The sequence below is a fragment of the Cottoperca gobio genome, chromosome 5 (assembly GCF_900634415.1).
Source record: "Cottoperca gobio chromosome 5, fCotGob3.1, whole genome shotgun sequence".
In the NCBI taxonomy this organism is placed as follows: Eukaryota; Metazoa; Chordata; class Actinopteri; order Perciformes; family Bovichtidae; genus Cottoperca; species Cottoperca gobio.
In genome coordinates this window covers 26,171,771-26,189,185 of record NC_041359.1, presented here as the reverse complement: position 1 = coordinate 26,189,185, position 17,415 = coordinate 26,171,771, and the positions used below count along the sequence as shown (strand labels likewise).

Here is a 17,415-nt window from a genome sequence, read left to right as displayed (position 1 = left end):
GACAGAGAGACAGACAGACAGAGAGACAGAGAGAGAGACAGACAGACAGGCAGAGAGACAGAGACAGAGAGACAGACAGACAGGCAGAGAGACAGAGAGACAGACAGACAGACAGAGAGAGAGAGACAGACAGACAGACAGACAGGCAGAGAGACAGACAGACAGGCAGAGAGACAGAGAGAGAGAGACAGACAGACAGGCAGAGAGACAGAGAGACAGAGAGACAGACAGACAGACAGACAGGCAGAGAGACAGAGAGACAGACAGACAGACAGAGAGAGAGAGACAGACAGACAGACAGGCAGAGAGACAGAGAGACAGACAGACAGACAGACAGACAGAGAGACAGACAGACAGACAGACAGTTTTCTGCGTCACTAAAATGTTCCCTTTGGTCAAAGCAGCGACTGAGCTACAGATAATATAATAATAATATAAATACTGACCTGCTGATGAAAAGCTCGACAGTATTTTATTATCACTGTACGAGCTGAGCTGCAGCCACTAACAACTATTTCTTCATCAAATTCTTGCGTTCTGAACGGCAACAGAGGGAGTGGATGAGAGGGCCGTAAAGTATCTGCCACTTATCTGTCATCTCCACACAGCAGAGCGCCAACACTCGCCGCTAATCGCCGTAATGCTGCCAAACGATATATCTGAGTGATGGTCCCACAGCGATTCTGCTGAGGGTCATTAACAGACAACTGAAGACTCATTCATACCCTGTCTGTCACATGGTGCTGCAGAACTGAAGAACTTCCTCAGACCCAACACACGCTCACAGTCACATCTGTTTATTGTCTTATGTTGCTTCCTTTCATACGGCACATTATTCTTTCTTCACATTTCTGCCTTTATTTTCCTTTTTACTCCAATAAATGTTCTTCTGTTTGCTCCCCCAGTGGAGTACTCGTGTACACCAGTAACACTACCACAGTGTAGAAATACTCTGCTGTTAGTCAAAGTTATGTATTCCAAGTTGTACTTACAAGTACAAGTATAAAAGTATCAAAATATACTTAAAATAACTAAAGTATTATATATATATATATATATATATATATATATAGAGTACTCGTTATGCAGAACAGCCTATTTAAGAATAATGGGCAATATAATATATGATTGGATTTTAATTATTGATGTGTTCACTTGGTACAGGAGGTGTAATTGTAATTACTTGTGTCCCCTCAGGATCAATAACGTCTTACCACACACACACACACACACACACACACACACACACACACACACACACACTTCTGCATAATGAATACTTTTAGTGTATTTGATGCTCATACTTTAGTTTTTTTACTTGAGTAAGATTTTGAATGCAGGGCATGCTGCTGCTGTATGCAATGCATCTCTTGTTACACTCGGCGCCCTCGTTACATCATCTGCATTTAAATCAGTGTTTCCATGTGAAGCGTGCCGGACGCTCCTGTGAACCTGTCTCTGGTGTGTTTACCTCCTTTGTTTGAATGAAGCTCGACTCTGTGTTAGACAGGACACTAACGCTCGTCCAGTAGTTAGGGCTTCCAACCTCTTCAAGACTCAGAAATCGGCCGCTTGGTTCTCAGTTTTGACCTCAAGCTTGAGTTTGGTGTGCAGCGTGTGTGTGTGACGAGCAGCCGTGACCCCCGAAACATGAGCCCACACAGGAGGCGGCGGTCTGCTCGACACGTGCTGCTTCATCTGCTGCTCCTTGTTCTGAACATTAGTAATCACATTCACAATTATCCATCTTAGTGTCGTAAAGGGGACTGATGGGTCTTTATTAACCACATGCTCAGTCATGCATGCATTCAATATCACACATCTGACGAATGCTTGAGGACGAATCTGAGAAGTGGCCAATCAAACGCAGGTGGTAAATACAGCAACACCAGGCTTATTAAACTACATTTACTGACACATGAACAGGTACGAGGAGTGAATCTGCAGCTTTAATGAGTGAAGTCATGACTAGCATTCACTTAGCTTGTGAACTGGATTCAATTTGGAACGCTACAAATGCAAAACTCCCCCCCAACAACTTGTTCCCCCCCCACAAGAGCCAGCAGCCAGTGTCGACGTTCTGTACATGACCCTGACCTGTGACCTCAGTTAGGAGCGAAACTAGATGGAAAGTATCAGAACAAAAGGATTTATTTACTTCCCTACTGTCTCCTCTCTGCAGGACATGTCCGTTATGGAAGGAGAGTTAGAAATCCTCCTTGGAGAGCTACACATCAAAATGAAAGGTACACACACGTACACGCAGACACACACACACACACACACACACTCTTCCAAATACTTAACATGTGTTTTCACTTGCAGGTCTGATCGGTTTTGCTCGACTCTGCCCTGGAGACCAATACGAGGTGAGCTTCTACTTTTAAAAGTGTGAAAAGCGTGGCGAGAACCAGAGCTGGAGAAAACTAAAGAAAAGTCTGTAAAGATAAATATAATTACCACATTAATGTCACCATAATACTAATACATACATAATACTGATACAACCATTGTATTGCAGGTTTCCATATTTTTTACTATTATAGTTTATTTTATATCGTTGTGATGTTTAAATGTGTTTCCTTTTGTTATCGGCTCTTTATTTCACTGTTACATATATGTGCGTCTAATATTACCCAGATGTACACATGTCAACACCAAGCTGTTACCTGGTTATGACTTTAGTTATTCATTATTTATTATTCCCTCTTTATTATCAAACATTTAGCACATTATTACTGAGCTGTAATGTGCTGCCAATTAAATGTTTTTTGCAGTTTAATAAATAAATGAATCCACTTCTCCCGTATAAAGTTTGTAAACGTCTCGATGGTAAGTATGAAGGTGTTTTACTACAGAGTATGTTTTACATCTTTGGTTGAAGGGAAATGTTTTCGACTCTGAACTGACTTGAATCATTTACTGACTTTGTGATGTCACATGACCAGCTGGTCGTGCGTCTGGGCCGCCAGCGATGGAGGATCAGAGGGAAGATTGAATCCGACGACACGCAGTCCTGGGACGAAGAGGAGATGGTCTTCCTCCCGCACATACAGCACAACTTCGATATCAAGGTGGCACACACACACACACCGCCAACACACAAACACCACACACACACACACACCACACACACAAAAAGGTGGGTACAGGACTTGCAAATTCACATAGAAGACGTTGGTGAAAGAGATAAGACATATAATTAGATATAGATAGAGATAGGGATAAGAGATAGATAAGAGAGAAAGAGAGAGAGAGAGAGAAGAGAGAGATAGAGATAGAGAGAGATAGAAGAGAGAAGAATATATTATAATGTAATAATAGAGAGAGATTAGAGAAGAGATGAGAAGATATATAGAAGAATATAGGAGAATATAATATATAGATATATAAATTAGAATATAGATATAAATATAGATATGATAATAGATATATAGGATATAGAATAGATAATATATGATATTTATATATATATAATAGATATAGATTAGAGATATATTAGTAGATATATTAATATAGATATTAGATATATATATATTATATATATATATATATATATATATATATATATATATATTATAATATATTATAATATATTATAATATATTATATATCTATATCTATATATATATTTATATTTTATATATATATATATATATATATATATATACACACAGAAATGTACATTTACATACTTTGTGCATTTTCTTCTGCTTGTTGTACAGCACATGTGGTTTCAGTGTGCACATATCTCACCCATGAAATCTCTGCTTTCAGGTGACGGAGGCGAAGGGTTTGGGTTGGCTGCTGGTTGGCATGGTGACGTGTGCGAGCGCGGACTTCTTTGTGGCGAGGCCTCAGCTGATGTTGGTGGACATCACGGAGCTGGGAACCATCAAACTGCAGCTGGAAGTCACCTGGAAGTACGAACACACGCAGATAAGAACGACCTAGAAAGACATGAAAGTCCAATAGACGAAAATAAGAGATGAAGTGGTGACAAAGAACGCCAAGACGTCAAGCGCAGTGAGGGTTGATGGGAAGGTAAAGTGGAGAGGAGTAAAACTAGCGATATTCCTAAAAAGGAAAGTAGAATAATTGGATGATGTGATGAACATGTGTGGACAGCTGCAGCCGTGTGGCCTCTTGCTCTGCGTGGATGTCATGACGTGATGACACCAGCAGCTGGAGCACAAACCATCCGATACGTTTCCCTCAAGACAAACAGAGAAGGAAGACGAGACAGAGTGAGATATTTACTCTCTGTTTGTTTCTCTCCCACTCCTTTCTGAAATGTCAAACAGCCTCCTCGTTACTTTACCACGAGCAGTAAAACGTGACGACAACAACGACAAGTTGTTGGATTATTATAGATTCACATCAAGAATCTGCTGCTGTTAGTTTCTTTGCCTCTGTTTCCACCTCTAACCTGAGCCAGCTGTCGCCGTGCAGCTAATTGAATACAGTGTGTACATCACACACACACACACACACACACACACACACACACACACACACACACACGCTGATGTGCCCTCGCACTATGATAGATCATATTTCAGGGCTTAGAGAAGCCAGGTGGAGGACGTTTCATGGATTCTCCCCGGAGAGATGGAAAATCACACAAGCACGCACAAGGCTGCAAAACTCACACACTCACAAAACAATAGACTGCTGTGGCCGTACACACACACACACACACACACACGCACACACACACACACCTCTAAATGAGTCACAGTGAATTCAATCAGTGTTTCTGCTCTTATAACCAACATGAGTGTGTTCACCAGATATATAAATACAGCTGTGGGCAGCAAGAGGAGACGGAAACGTGTTGGTTCAAATCTCAGACGGATGAGAGAAGCCGACCGTAGAAAATAAAAAGACTGTGGCTGCACTGCAAAGCCCTGGGGTGGGAATGTCTGCAGCTGATGAATGTAAAGCAGGAAGTCGTTGATGAAGAGCATGCATGCTTCGACAACCTCTCAACTGAGTGCAGGGAACGCGACAAACATGGGAAAATGTCAATTTACAAACACTATAAGAACATTTACCCGCTGAGAATGACCCGAATAGTGAAGTCAGTGAGCTCAAGGGGAGTTGAAACTAAACTCGATGCGTTAACTGTGACGACAAGGTTTCAGGGAGTACTACAGCGCGAGGGAAAGGTTCAAAGAAAAGGCCCTGACATTTCTCATTGCTGATTTATTGTCTTCATGTGGATGAAACATGTGTTGGACATCTGTAATAATCAACACGTGTGTGTGTGTGTGTGTGTGTGTTTGTGTGTGTAATGTACATTTATATATATTCTGTGTGCACCTGCAGTCCGTTTGACAGCAGTGAGAAGATGAGGCCGCTGTCTGTCAGCAGGCAGTCGGTGTCCAGCAGGAAGAGCTCAGTGTACAGCTGGACGGCACCGAGCACCCCCTCCTTCACAGAGAAATACTTCATAGTGAGTTTGCACACACACACACACTTACCTGACCTTCGCCATAACCACTGCACGCCTAACACTTACAGGACATCAGGAGTAAAGCAGGTGTAACCCCATCTTTCTAACAGCAGTGCAGCAGGACTGTGTACACACGACAGTACGCGTGTGATATTTACATTTATTGTGTTTCTGCTCCGTCCTGTGCAGTCGATGATGCGTGAGCTGCAGGATCGAGACGGTTCCCTCCCGTCTCTGGTGTCTAGAAGTCGACACAACAGAGGAGGCGTGTCTCTGCTCAGCTACCTGTCCGACCCCTCACACACCTCCGTCACGCCCAACCACAGCCCGCAAAGCCCCTACAGGTGTGTGTGGCGTTACCGGACAACGCAACGAGTCAATGTGCAGTTGATACAGGAGATAAACACTTGTTTGTGAAATTAAAGTATTTGTCATTTAAATGGGATTTTCTCAGTATAATTAAAACTCCGGTCAAGTTGCAGTTTATATCCATGTCTGTCCAACATGTCATCACTTTGTATCCTATCAGACATTAGACAAAAGGTCACAGTGACCTTGACCTTTGACCCCCTCAAATTGGCATCAGTTCATCCTCGAGTCCATGAAAACATTTGTGCCAAATTTGAAGAAATTCCCTCGAGGTGTTCACGAGAATAAGACAAAACATAATGTTGTATATAAAATATGTTTATAATAAAGATTAAATGATGCCAGTCTTATCCGTTGAAGCATTAACCTCACATGTTACGGCCTTTAAGTTGGATTAGAAGATCAGTTTCATATCTGTTGGTCCAATAAAACGCTTCAAATTCAAATCTATGTTGAAAACCTTCTAATGAATTCGTATCATTGTGTGACTTCATCGACTCCACAGTCTCACGCGGACTCACAGCTACCCCTCCAGCCACAGTCAGGGCACCAGTCTGGGAGGAAGCCAGCTGTTCCTCGGGGAGGAAGAATCAGTGGAGGAAGAATCAGTGGAGGTCTCTCCGGGGGAGAGCGAGAAGAAGAAGAGGAAGGACGAGAAGGACGGAGAGGAGGAGTGGGGAAGTGTGTTAGATACTTCCTCCACACCAGCGGAGAGTAAAACAGGTTCCCTGCAGGCTCTGCAGAGGTGAGCATGAACTCCAGCGAATGCAGCAAAGCAATGTTATCAAAGACTTTGTCTACCTTCTGAATGTCACCATGCTGCATGTTATTTCTGTAACGCAGGTTCAGCACTCCTGACATCCTCAGAAAGAACACGGCTGGAGAAGCCGACCCAGAGACGCACAGTGCAGCGCTGGGACAGCACACTGTCGGTGTTCAGGTAACAACACACCTGCAGGCTCCACTTGAGTCATGAAACATTTACCTGCAGCTCCAGGTTAATGTGTGAGCGTTACAGTTATCTGTCTCATTCAACAGCTGCATGCATTGTTTTCTATGTGTTCATGCCCACAGAGGGGGATCATCAGCACATCTCAGCATCTTGCACCCTTCCTGTTGAACATGTGTGTGTGCTTCGTGTGGCTGCACGAAGCACACACACATGTTCAACTGCAGCTGCACGATCGTCGTCATTGCGATGTTAAATTCTGTGATTCCAGCTTCTTAAACGTGAATGTTTTCTGGTTGCTTTATTCATCTGTGAGCGTAAACTGTCTTTGAGGTGTGGGCAAAACAACACATTAGAGAAATTCTTCTGACATTTTATAGCAACTAAAATCGATGAATCATGAAAGTGATCGTCAGCTGCCGACCTGGTTACATGTATTTGAGCAGAACACTTTAAGTGTTATCGTTATCGCACATTCTTCTCATCGGTGCATCCCCACTTAAAGTTTCATTTTAAACTCGTCCCCACGTTTGCTCCAGGACTCTGCAGAGTGTGTATCCTATTCTGCCCCTGCCTCGCCCCCACCCCCTTCTCAACCCCGAGCCGAAGTCCTGTCCTCGCCCGCGGACGCTGCTCAGAACCCGGGGAGGCCGGTGGTGAGCGGCGCCCAGCGCAGGGCCCAGGCCGTCCGGCTGGGAGCCCTGATCGCAGAGCTGGAGAAGACGTTACAGAACCAGACCTGCTCAGAGAAGGAGCTGAGAGCTCTGGACCACCAGATACTGCACCTGGCCACCATACTGAAGGTGTGTGTTTATACACACACACACACACACACCTGGAAGTGATCTTCATCTTGATGAATGTGTGCATGTGTTCACCCACAGAACAACCTCTCCCTGCTGAGAAGCACATCATTGGAGGAGACTCTGGCCGTGGAGGAAGTCCTGGGCAGCTTTGACTTCCTGTCACATGACTTCAACGCAGATGATGACACTTCCTGTTTGGGCAGCCTGAGACTAAAAGACAGTGGGTGAGTTCACATGCAAAAACAGACAACAGAGAATAATCAGCGCTGATTCCATGTGGAGACACTCGTCTGTTTCTTCCTCCGTCAGCATCAGCTCTTTGAGTGCTGTGAGGAGTCTCGGCCTCCTCTCCCAGAACAGCCAATCAACTTCTGACGAAGAGTTGGTTGTCACACCTTTGACTTCTGGGAATTGGGGTCTTGACCAGGCTCTTGAGACTCACCTGGATATATGTTGCATCCTGCTACAGGTACAGTATGTTCTTTATGAGCTATGTCCACATTAGAGCTGTGATTAAACACGACTTTAACTTTAAGTTTCTGGATCAGTTTCTACATCCTGTCCGCCCCTCGTTTGTCTCCACCCTCAAACTTGCTTGTCCAAATCTTAACAAATGCACGTAATGTTTCCTCAGATGATAAAAACGACCGACTTCAGCCCCTCTCGGAGGGACCTGCTGGAGGAAATGTCTCTCCAAGCTGAAGTCCTGGACAGAATCAGCTGCCTGCTGCTGGAGAAGAGCGACGGCATCGCTGCTCGAGACAGTTAGTGGAAGATGTGTTTCTGTATTTTAGAGCGCAGGTTGTGAAATAGTTTTGCAGTTAGAGAATATACCCGGGACCGCTCATGCATGTCATTTGGAATTATTTGACGTAGCATATTTACGCATCTTATTTGGCTAAAACCCTGACGTAGGCATTTCTTACATTCTACCAAGTGCACTGTTTTTGACAATGATCCTTTTTCGTGCATGTTAAACATGTTCTGGTTCCCGTGGTGTGCACAAGATTTACGTTCTCCTCCTCTTCCTCCTCACTTTGCCTTCAGTCCTCCCGAAGGCCCAGAGAACCAGGGATGTGTTGCTGTTCTGGGAGGAGTGTGTGAACGACAGCAGCTCTCCTTTCTGCTGCCTCTCCGGCAGTTTCTCCAGGACGCTAAGGAAACGTTACAGCCACAAGGTGAAGGCCAAGCAGCCCGGCCAGTCAGAAAAAGGTACTGTAGTACATGTGCACTTTATTCCACCTTCCTTACACATAGTATGGACTGAAAACCTTTGTTTCTGCCTCCTCTGCAGTGTTTTCTCAGCTCCTGCAGGAGGTCCAGACGGCCGGTCGGATGGTGCCCTGCCCTCGGCCGGTCTGCAGCTCAGAGAGAGTCTCCCTCTTCCAGCTGTCGGTGTATCTGAAACGCTGGAGCATCAAGGAGCTGGGGGAGCGCATCTCATGCCTCTCCAAAGAAGGTACAGCTATCTTTTTTCAAAAGTCTAGACTTATACGTCAGTTATCTGAAGAAAGTGTTTAAAATGCCGATGTTTTGGGGACTCATAGGGACCATGCGTGTGTGTGTGTGTGTGTGTTGTGCTTTAAGATCTGAGAGCGTTCCAGAAATTCCAGATTGTTGAAGGCATCTGGACCATCTGTCAACATTACCACCAAACCAACTGTGTGTGTGTGTGTGTGTGAGTGTGTGTGTGCGTTTCAACAACCACATGATTCACTTCCTCCCTCCTTCATGTGGCTGCAGTATGTTAATGCCGGCTGTTTATTTAACTGCTATATTTGCTTTGCACAGAAAAACCCATAAAACTGTTAAAACAAACTCAACAACAACAACAACAACAACAACAACAACAACTCTGTGTTTTGTGTTTAGTTCAATGTGGGACAAATAAAGTGTGACATTAATTTTGGCATTTGTTTTAACACGCTTTGCGCACCAGGCGGGTGGAGTTTAGATCCATAAAGATTAGATAAGATTTAATTTGCTTTTATGAGATGTATAAAATGTCATTATGATTAAAGTCCGTTAACGAGCTGCACAGACAGAAATCTGTTGTGTTTGAGGAATGTGAGAAATGTGAATGAAGTCAGTGTAAACAGTTTAACTTCAGATATCATTTTCCAGATTTGTGTGAGAACCAGTTCCCAAACACATAAAAGAAATATCATAAAATCTCTCTTTAATAATAAACAAATGCCTCTCTGATAACCAGGAAATGCGTGTATAAAAAAAGGGGTTTCCGATCAAAATAACCCAATAAACTAATTAAATCCTGCAGGAGTCAAGTTAACGTTACGCAAGCACAAACTCTTGCACGAATATTATAACGCTGCCCTGATGCAGGTCGACTCGCGGCAACGTGTTCTCTTAATGATTCCCGTTAGCTACGTTTCACAACGCTAAAAAATCTCCCTCAGTCAGAAAAGTAAAAGAAAAGTCTGACAATATCTGCAGAAATGAGGTGTGTGTTAAGTCAAGGAAGGATCAGAGAGCGCTGGTTCTCTACCAAGCTGCTCTCAAGACAGGAAGTCCTTAAAGCGCTCAAAATAAAACGTGAAACAGGGAAAGGTTCCTCTGCTGATACAGATTGTGTGGTTGCATTGGAAGCTCCAGAACAGACTTCATGATCCATTATTCATTCATTATGGTCATTAATGTGTTTCAGAGTACATCCTGTCCGCCCTGAGGAGCCCCAAAAGGAGGCGGGCATTAAATAAGCTGAGGGGGCGGTGCATCGTGGAGCTCCTCCCCCTGAGATGCACGCTGCAGACTCTGGCCGCGCTGCAGGTCGACTCCAACCACAAAGTCTGCAAAGCTGCTGCCAACTGTCTCTGCAGAGCTGCAGGCTGCAAGGCCTTCAGGAGCAAGGTGCATCCCACTGTCCCCGTGTGTTAGCATTAATAAGACCAGTCATGCTAGCTGCTTTAAGCTACGTGCTAATGTTGCAAGCTCAAAATGCTGATGTTAGCAGGTATACAATGTTCACCGTCATGAAATTGTGTTAGCATGCTAACATTAAGTACAGATGAGGCGAAACGCATTTGCATCTTCGCTTTGCATGGAGGTGAACCTTCAGCCAAACATCGCTCGTGTGTGAGCATGCCTCTAAAGATTCTTTGTCTTCTTAGTTCTGTTAGTTTTGTTTACCTTGTGAAAACAAATGCAAGGATGTACCAACTCCAACAAAACAAGTGCTCTGTGCTAACCTTCTCCTGCAGGCAGTCGTTTACTACACGGAGAGTTTAAAAAGCACCGATGTTCAGATCCAACAAGGCTCCTGTCTGGCTCTTAAATGCCTCAGGGTGAGCGCCACACATTTAAAACATCTCTCAGCAAATACAGAGTTACACTTTACAGCCCTGCCTGGTACACGTACTGACCCGTGTGTTTCTGCCAGGCCACGGAGAGTGTCGAGCACATAGCAGATTTATGGAGATCAGCAGATGAAGATCTGCGCAGCGCCGCCAAAGAAACCGTCCTCTCGTTTGGTACGAATGTTTATTATTTTCCCTTCCGTAGTAAATTCATTTGTGTGTTTATAAAAACCTTATTTCATCGTATTTGTATTATACTTTCAATCCGTGCATCTGCAGGTAAAAAAGGCTACCTGGCCTTCCAGAGGATGGACCAGCTGTACGCCGAGATGCAGGAGGAGGCTTACCAGAACCAGGAGACTGAGATTACCTTCCTGTAAGAAGCGCGTGTTGTTTCTGATGGGACCCGACACGAAGCGTCTCAATGATCCTGATGGTCAGCGTGAGACACTAAATGTAAAGCAGGCTTGTGTCCGTGGGGGACTCCAGGATGAGGAATCGTACTTCTTACTTTAGTTTGAATGAATCTGTGGTTCCTTCATGACGGATACCAAAGGGACGAGAGCAGAGGAAGGCGTCACTTCCTCTGGACGCATCGCTCGCTCTCTGATGTCCACAGATTGACTTCGTCCTGTGACCAGAGAAGCGACTTTACTGAGAATGTGAATGTGAAATATGCAGAATTTTGTATAAAGAAGGAGTTCTGTCGTCTTACAGTATTTAACCTCGTGCAGCTGTACAATTATTCCTGCTTTGTCCTGTGTTGGAACTTACTTTCTGTAAGGTCTTTGTGGTTTGTTCTATTTGGAAATGAAGGAAAAATGTGTTATTATTTCACATAATGAGCAAAAATGTAAACGCTAAGGGACCAAATAAACCCCTGAATATTACCCACTTCCTGTGAGTCAGGACACCTCTACCTGTGGCACCTTTCCTACCCAGCGCTTACTTCCCTTATTTTCATCAGCTTTTGAATTCTTAGTGTAGGAACATAAAATGGCTGCTTTCCACAAAACAGGAGCCGTGTGACATTCAGGGACGCCAAAAGATTATGGTACAAACAACTGTGGCAGGCAGCCAAACAGCACTTAGAGGTTTTCCTCTGCTCTCCTTAATCCGTTGTCGAGTGGAAACATTTGTCAGCGAGTTTCCTGATGATACGAGTGCAGCAGTTGGATGTTGTGTGTTGTCATTTGAGATACACACACACACACACACACACACACACACACGCGTTGATTTAGCCTGAAGGATGTGCTGAGGCGATGCACTCAGGTAATAAATGTACGACCTGTTTTATAACCGCTTGACGAAACCTTAACTAATGACTTATGATTGAGCACATGAAGTCATATTACTATTTTAAAAAATATCAATTAATAGATTTATTTTACTTAATAGTCATTTATATGCCACCAAATTAGCTGGAATCCAGTTACTCCAATTTATTTAAATGTTCAATTAATCTGCCAATTATTTCTTGATGAATGGATTTTTCCTTTTGTCTGTAAAATGTCTCGTTTTGTTCACTGAACTACGACATGAGAGCGAATGCTCACATTTAAATGTGACATTTCTGCTTGACTTTGGTGTTTTTGAGGGTCACACAATAACATAAAACAAACCAGCGGTCGAGCAGCAACTCCTGTTTCCCGCGAGGTCAAATGATGGTTTTGAGGATGTAGTCTGGTGGATTTGAAGAGCTGGATATAAAGCTTCAGCTTCAGCAGGCAGGACAGTGTGTACGGCAGCGATGGAATATTCTAAATATAGCGAACACCTCAATTGATATGTTTTTTTAGGTGTCTGAAATTCTGCCCCCGTCCTCAGCAGCACATCGCTTCCCTTCCTGTATTCCTGTCACCTACTGCAGAGTAACAGCCATGCATGATGCATCCTGCGTTAAATCATCAAGCATCACCAAAGCATGTGTGTTGCAACCCTATTACTCAGTGATCTCCTTTCAACTCTCATTTAGTAACTGATAATTAAAGTGTCTCACATGTTCAGTGTGTCCTCAGCTTTGTATCTGAAGCACAGGCCGGTGCTGCCCCCTGCTGGCTGATTGAGCAAACTGCAGCTTGGGAAGGACCCTGACCTGAGGATGCCTTCACTGCCCGCAGAGTAGATTTGGCTGTGGTTAAACTGACCTGGGACCTGTCTGACTGGGGAATGTAAGGAATGTTTGTGAGGTGAATAAAATGACATGGGAAGAAGACGGTCAGCTGTTTGTGTGAGAACGTTTTGGAGTCAAACGAGGTTTTTCCATCAGCCTTGGCAGCTCCATGCAGGTCAACAGGTGCATCATGTTTAGGGAGGGGTTTGGTACAAGAACAGTCAGCATACTGAAACCTGATCATTTACTCCTCACAATATTCTATTAAAACAGGGGGGGGGGAAATACTCAGAATATAATCCCAATGTCACAAAGGATGCTGTAATGTGTAACAGCAGGAAGGAGTTTGTTTGTTTATTAAATACAGATAAGCTTCTGAAGTGAAACCTTGAAAATGTTCCAGAGCTGTGTTTGAAAATCTTCTGCAGCGGGGGTGTCCTCCTGCAGGTCCAGATGGTTCAAAGGTTTTAAAAGACAATAACTGGAAAGGCATTTTAAAGTCATGTTTGTGTACTTTTAACTGTTATCTTTCCTTAATTCTCTCCCAGAATTACAGATCGAACACCAGCGCTTTGCTTTTGTTCAGTGAAACTGAGGCTACACGAGTTCTCTTTAGTATTTTAGCAGGAAGTTTAAAATCTGAACTTTCCCCCAGGATTGTTGCAGGGAAGGAAGAAATACAAGAACAAGAAGTAACAAAGAGAACGTAGAGGTGAGGGAGATCTGGGAGACAACAGGAGGGTAAGAATCTCTGTGGGGATCACACTTCATCCAGGAAGTGAACCATCCACTAGTTATTTCATCCAAAACAACACACGTCAACCTCGTGGTGGCGCTAAACAAAGTCTGTACTTGACTTCATGGTAATCTCTCTCTTTTGTTTCATGCACAGGTTTAACATGTTTATCATCTGCAGGGATTTCACAAGACCAGAAACACCTGTTACCTGTTGCTTTGGGATTTATGTGTTATTTCAGTTTGACATTCCTCAAGCCACCTGTGCTCTCAATCATTAACACTTATAATAACATCATAAAAACAAACAGGGCAATTAATAACAGAGCCGGGCTGAAGGCAGAAAAACACTTTGGCAGGTCTGTGGAGAAATGGATAAGCTAACGTATTTAGTTTAGTTTAGTCTGAAATCAAAATCGAGCGGTGATACCAGAAGAAACTTGGAATACTTGTTAATATTTATCAATGTTACTACTAAAAGGCACTATTCTTCCTACGTGGATAACCAAATGATCCAGATTATAATGTTTCCACATGAGTCTGGATTGTTTTATTCTTCGACGGTGGCTTAAATTTATTTAGAACTAGCATTTAATTTGGCATTAAAATAGGAATTTGTCATTTGAACACTAAAATGTATTAAGGATTAAAAGCAGAACTGAACTGTGACAGAGGCGGACTCATGCGTCGCCTCACGTCGCCTGCGTCTTGAACACGTCGCACTTGAACGCACCGCAAAGACGACAGCCGGTCTAATTAGAACGTACGTTCTGCGCCTGCGCAAGAGGAAATATCTCTTCATACCAGCAGGACATGTGTCCCCTTTAAAAGCTGCTCTCACAGTATGCACCAACATCACTCATAGGCTGTTCAACGGGGATGAAAGTGTGCAAACGTTGTGGATGGAGAACAAAGTGACACCTGTACAATGATCTAGTTATTTAGTAAAGGTCAAAGGTCAACCCTTCCCACATTTATATTCCATATAATTCCATATTCCCATGTTTGTAAAGCTTCATCAATAATACAATTTAATCATTTTCTAAAAAGAAAAATGTTTGTAGTTAGAGAAGAGATTTCCATTACATGCAACATAAGCAACAATCTATGGCGTCTCCGAGGCAGTTATAACTCATTAAAATGTCATTAAAACACTACTTATAACTGTATTATGGTGTAAGTGATCAGTTTAAGATTTAAACAACTCATAAAATAAACAAAAGCAGAAAGAATACCGACGTAAAGTTTATCTAAGATCGTACGTTTTTAGTAGTTTCTCTTAAAAAGCGCAGGTGAAATCCAGTCGTATGTGCACTAAATATATATATATAATATAATATTATAAACGGGAGACTCTCAGCTGAACGATGGTAAAAACTGGAGCCGGTCGTTGCACTTTAGTTGCATCATTTTGAGAAACACACATCCAGCTCTAGTTTCCAGTTACACATTCGTTCGATCCTCCTTTATTTATTAACCTGCTTCACACCTGTGCTCTCGTAGAGTCCATATTTATTTAAAGAGCGCCAAATCATAGCAGAAGTGATCAACTGCTGTAGCTCTCATGATACGCTGCTTCCCCGTGTATATACTTCCCGGCTGTATAAAATCCTTTAAAGAAAATGTATTTATGCAGCCTGGACCAGGATGACAGATGGACGAGGAGTTGGTGAGGACAGCATACTTTGTAAAACAGTCTTATTTACTCACCTTATGCATAATATGTGTCATAACTACACATCTGCAGGAGAATTAAGCATAATAAAAGTACGGCTGCACCCTGAATACTTCAAAATCAAATATTTGTTTACAAAATACATTTTTAAATACTTGATAATACTGAGTTTGACACAGTTTAACACGTTGAGAGGAAAAAAAAACTTTATTTAAATTAAAATCAAAGCAATAATGTAGCAGTGAGCATGTTCAGCACTGCGACAGGACACACACACACACTCACACACACACACACACGCCTGTGTCTGACAGCTAAACATAACACTCACAGCGGAGATACACAAGGAAACGTTCTGACTAAGAGCGCTGCCCTTTTGATGACCTAATTATAACTTGTGAGTGAGAATCACTCTGCATTACTTATCGATACAGAACATCTGTCGTCACCTTGTGTATCGCCACTTCTTTACGCTCATCAGCATGTCACGACCACAAAAAGAAAAACACATATCGCAAATCTTCTTTCATACATCCTACACACACGTCCAGATTATTCTACCCTTTGGAAAGTTTCAGCATTTTGTTTTTAATTCATTAAAATGTGTGTCAACATAATGCTTGAAAGAATTTAACGGCAATCCATGCACTAGAAAAAAAACAAAGAAAACAAAGGTTCAGATCGTGAAGTGAGGAGGACGAGGAGACGAGGAAGACAAGGAGAGGGGACAGTTTGTCAGCTTTATCGCACCTTCGGAGGTGTTTGTGGTGATGCGCCAAGAGGAGAAAATATTCACAGCATACATATGGATTGTCCCGTGTCTGTGTGCTCTCCTTGTGGAGGAGAGCGTTACGTGTGCAGAGCCAGAGTGGCGACAGGTTGAACTGCGAAAGGCGTGTTGCCCTGTTTTTCCTCTAGAGCGTCGGGACAAACATGCCAACTGTTCTTTAACTCCACCTGGCTCATAAAGTCTGTCGACAACAAACAGGTATGTGACTGTAAAGCAAGCATGTCTGCCTGTGAGACGCCCGACGTTAGGGTTGCGTGAAGTTTGGCAGTTTGAGGTGGAGTGTATTTTCATTCTAAAAAGAGATGACCCAGCAGGAGAAGGAGAAAAGGACATCTCTCTGGAGAAATGTTGGAAGTAAACAAGCCAGAGGTTAAAAAGGAAGCAGAATACTGAAACACAGCGGTCACTTTAGGTTGACGTCACGTGTGGTGGATATACGGGTCTAAATTTCATTCAAATGCTGGAATGAAAAGATGCAGAAAGTGAAATTCTTCTCAAGTTCACACACGTCCATCACATAGCATTACAAGTTTGGACGCTCCGACTTCCCTTCCTGTTACATAAAAGTTTACATAGTGTCTCCTCCGACATCGCTTCTCCCTCCTCTCCTCCTACACCCTCAAATTCAAGTCTGTCTTTCTTTACAGCGTGGCACAACAGCCCCCATAATCCTCCAAAACTGGCTCTTTGCCTCCTCAATACCGCTTTTGGCCGAGCGCTCTCTTTTTTTGCGGTATTCCCCTCCAGCAGTCCTTCAACACGGCTTCTACACTGCTCTCCCACCCCAAAGTGTAGCCTGTTCTGTCTTACAGCATGGAAAAATCATTCTCCAGCAATGACTCATCACCCTTTGCACCCCCCATTCCCCTTTCCGATATTGCGCGCGCTCCCTCCCCCCCACCCTTTTTTCTCTCCTAGGTCCCGACAATCGCTGGGTCGTGGGCAGCGTCCGGCAGTGTGGTGTCCTGGCAGTGGTAGAGGAAGCAGTTGCCCCAACAGCTGTAGCAGATGAGGAAGAGGGCAGCCAGGAAGACCAAGGCACAGATGGTGCAGGGCTTCCTCTCTAGCAAAAAGCTGAGCAGGTAGAAGCCCATGAACATGGAGTGGTTGAACCACAGCGCTGGGTTCAGCGGCTTGGGGATGAGCAGCACAGGAAGTAGCCACTGTAGGCAATACATGGTCTCTTTTTTTATGAGGAGCGTT

The 17,415-nt window shown here is 43.5% G+C and overlaps 2 protein-coding genes across 7 annotated transcripts in view; one reads left to right on the top strand and one right to left on the bottom strand.

The window, feature by feature from the left end:
* Positions 1 to 11,786, top strand: part of ripor3 (RIPOR family member 3) — a 40,421-nt gene extending 28,635 nt beyond the window's left edge. For all 6 annotated transcript variants that reach the window (XM_029431684.1, XM_029431682.1, XM_029431686.1 and 3 more), the window contains 18 exons: positions 2,183 to 2,246; positions 2,326 to 2,369; positions 2,949 to 3,074; positions 3,778 to 3,923; positions 5,332 to 5,458; positions 5,648 to 5,802; positions 6,333 to 6,572; positions 6,671 to 6,767; positions 7,316 to 7,579; positions 7,661 to 7,806; positions 7,892 to 8,051; positions 8,217 to 8,346; positions 8,630 to 8,794; positions 8,877 to 9,041; positions 10,248 to 10,450; positions 10,801 to 10,884; positions 10,980 to 11,070; positions 11,176 to 11,786. In XM_029431684.1, the coding sequence (XP_029287544.1) occupies positions 2,183 to 2,246; positions 2,326 to 2,369; positions 2,949 to 3,074; positions 3,778 to 3,923; positions 5,332 to 5,458; positions 5,648 to 5,802; positions 6,333 to 6,572; positions 6,671 to 6,767; positions 7,316 to 7,579; positions 7,661 to 7,806; positions 7,892 to 8,051; positions 8,217 to 8,346; positions 8,630 to 8,794; positions 8,877 to 9,041; positions 10,248 to 10,450; positions 10,801 to 10,884; positions 10,980 to 11,070; positions 11,176 to 11,276 (2,508 nt within the window). In that variant the 3' untranslated portion in view covers positions 11,277 to 11,786. The remainder of the gene's footprint in view (positions 1 to 2,182; positions 2,247 to 2,325; positions 2,370 to 2,948; positions 3,075 to 3,777; positions 3,924 to 5,331; positions 5,459 to 5,647; positions 5,803 to 6,332; positions 6,573 to 6,670; positions 6,768 to 7,315; positions 7,580 to 7,660; positions 7,807 to 7,891; positions 8,052 to 8,216; positions 8,347 to 8,629; positions 8,795 to 8,876; positions 9,042 to 10,247; positions 10,451 to 10,800; positions 10,885 to 10,979; positions 11,071 to 11,175) is intronic.
* A 3,824-nt stretch (positions 11,787 to 15,610) lies between these two features.
* On the bottom strand, positions 15,611 to 17,415 carry blcap (bladder cancer associated protein). The gene has a single exon (XM_029431689.1). It carries the CDS (start codon positions 17,388 to 17,390, stop codon positions 17,127 to 17,129), a length of 264 nt encoding a protein of 87 aa, XP_029287549.1. The 5' UTR covers positions 17,391 to 17,415; the 3' UTR covers positions 15,611 to 17,126.

What these genes read in the sequence shown, in the direction of transcription:
- blcap (XM_029431689.1), bottom strand. Translation starts at nt 17,390, where the DNA reads ATGTATTGCCTACAGTGGCTACTTCCTGTGCTGCTCATCCCCAAGCCG.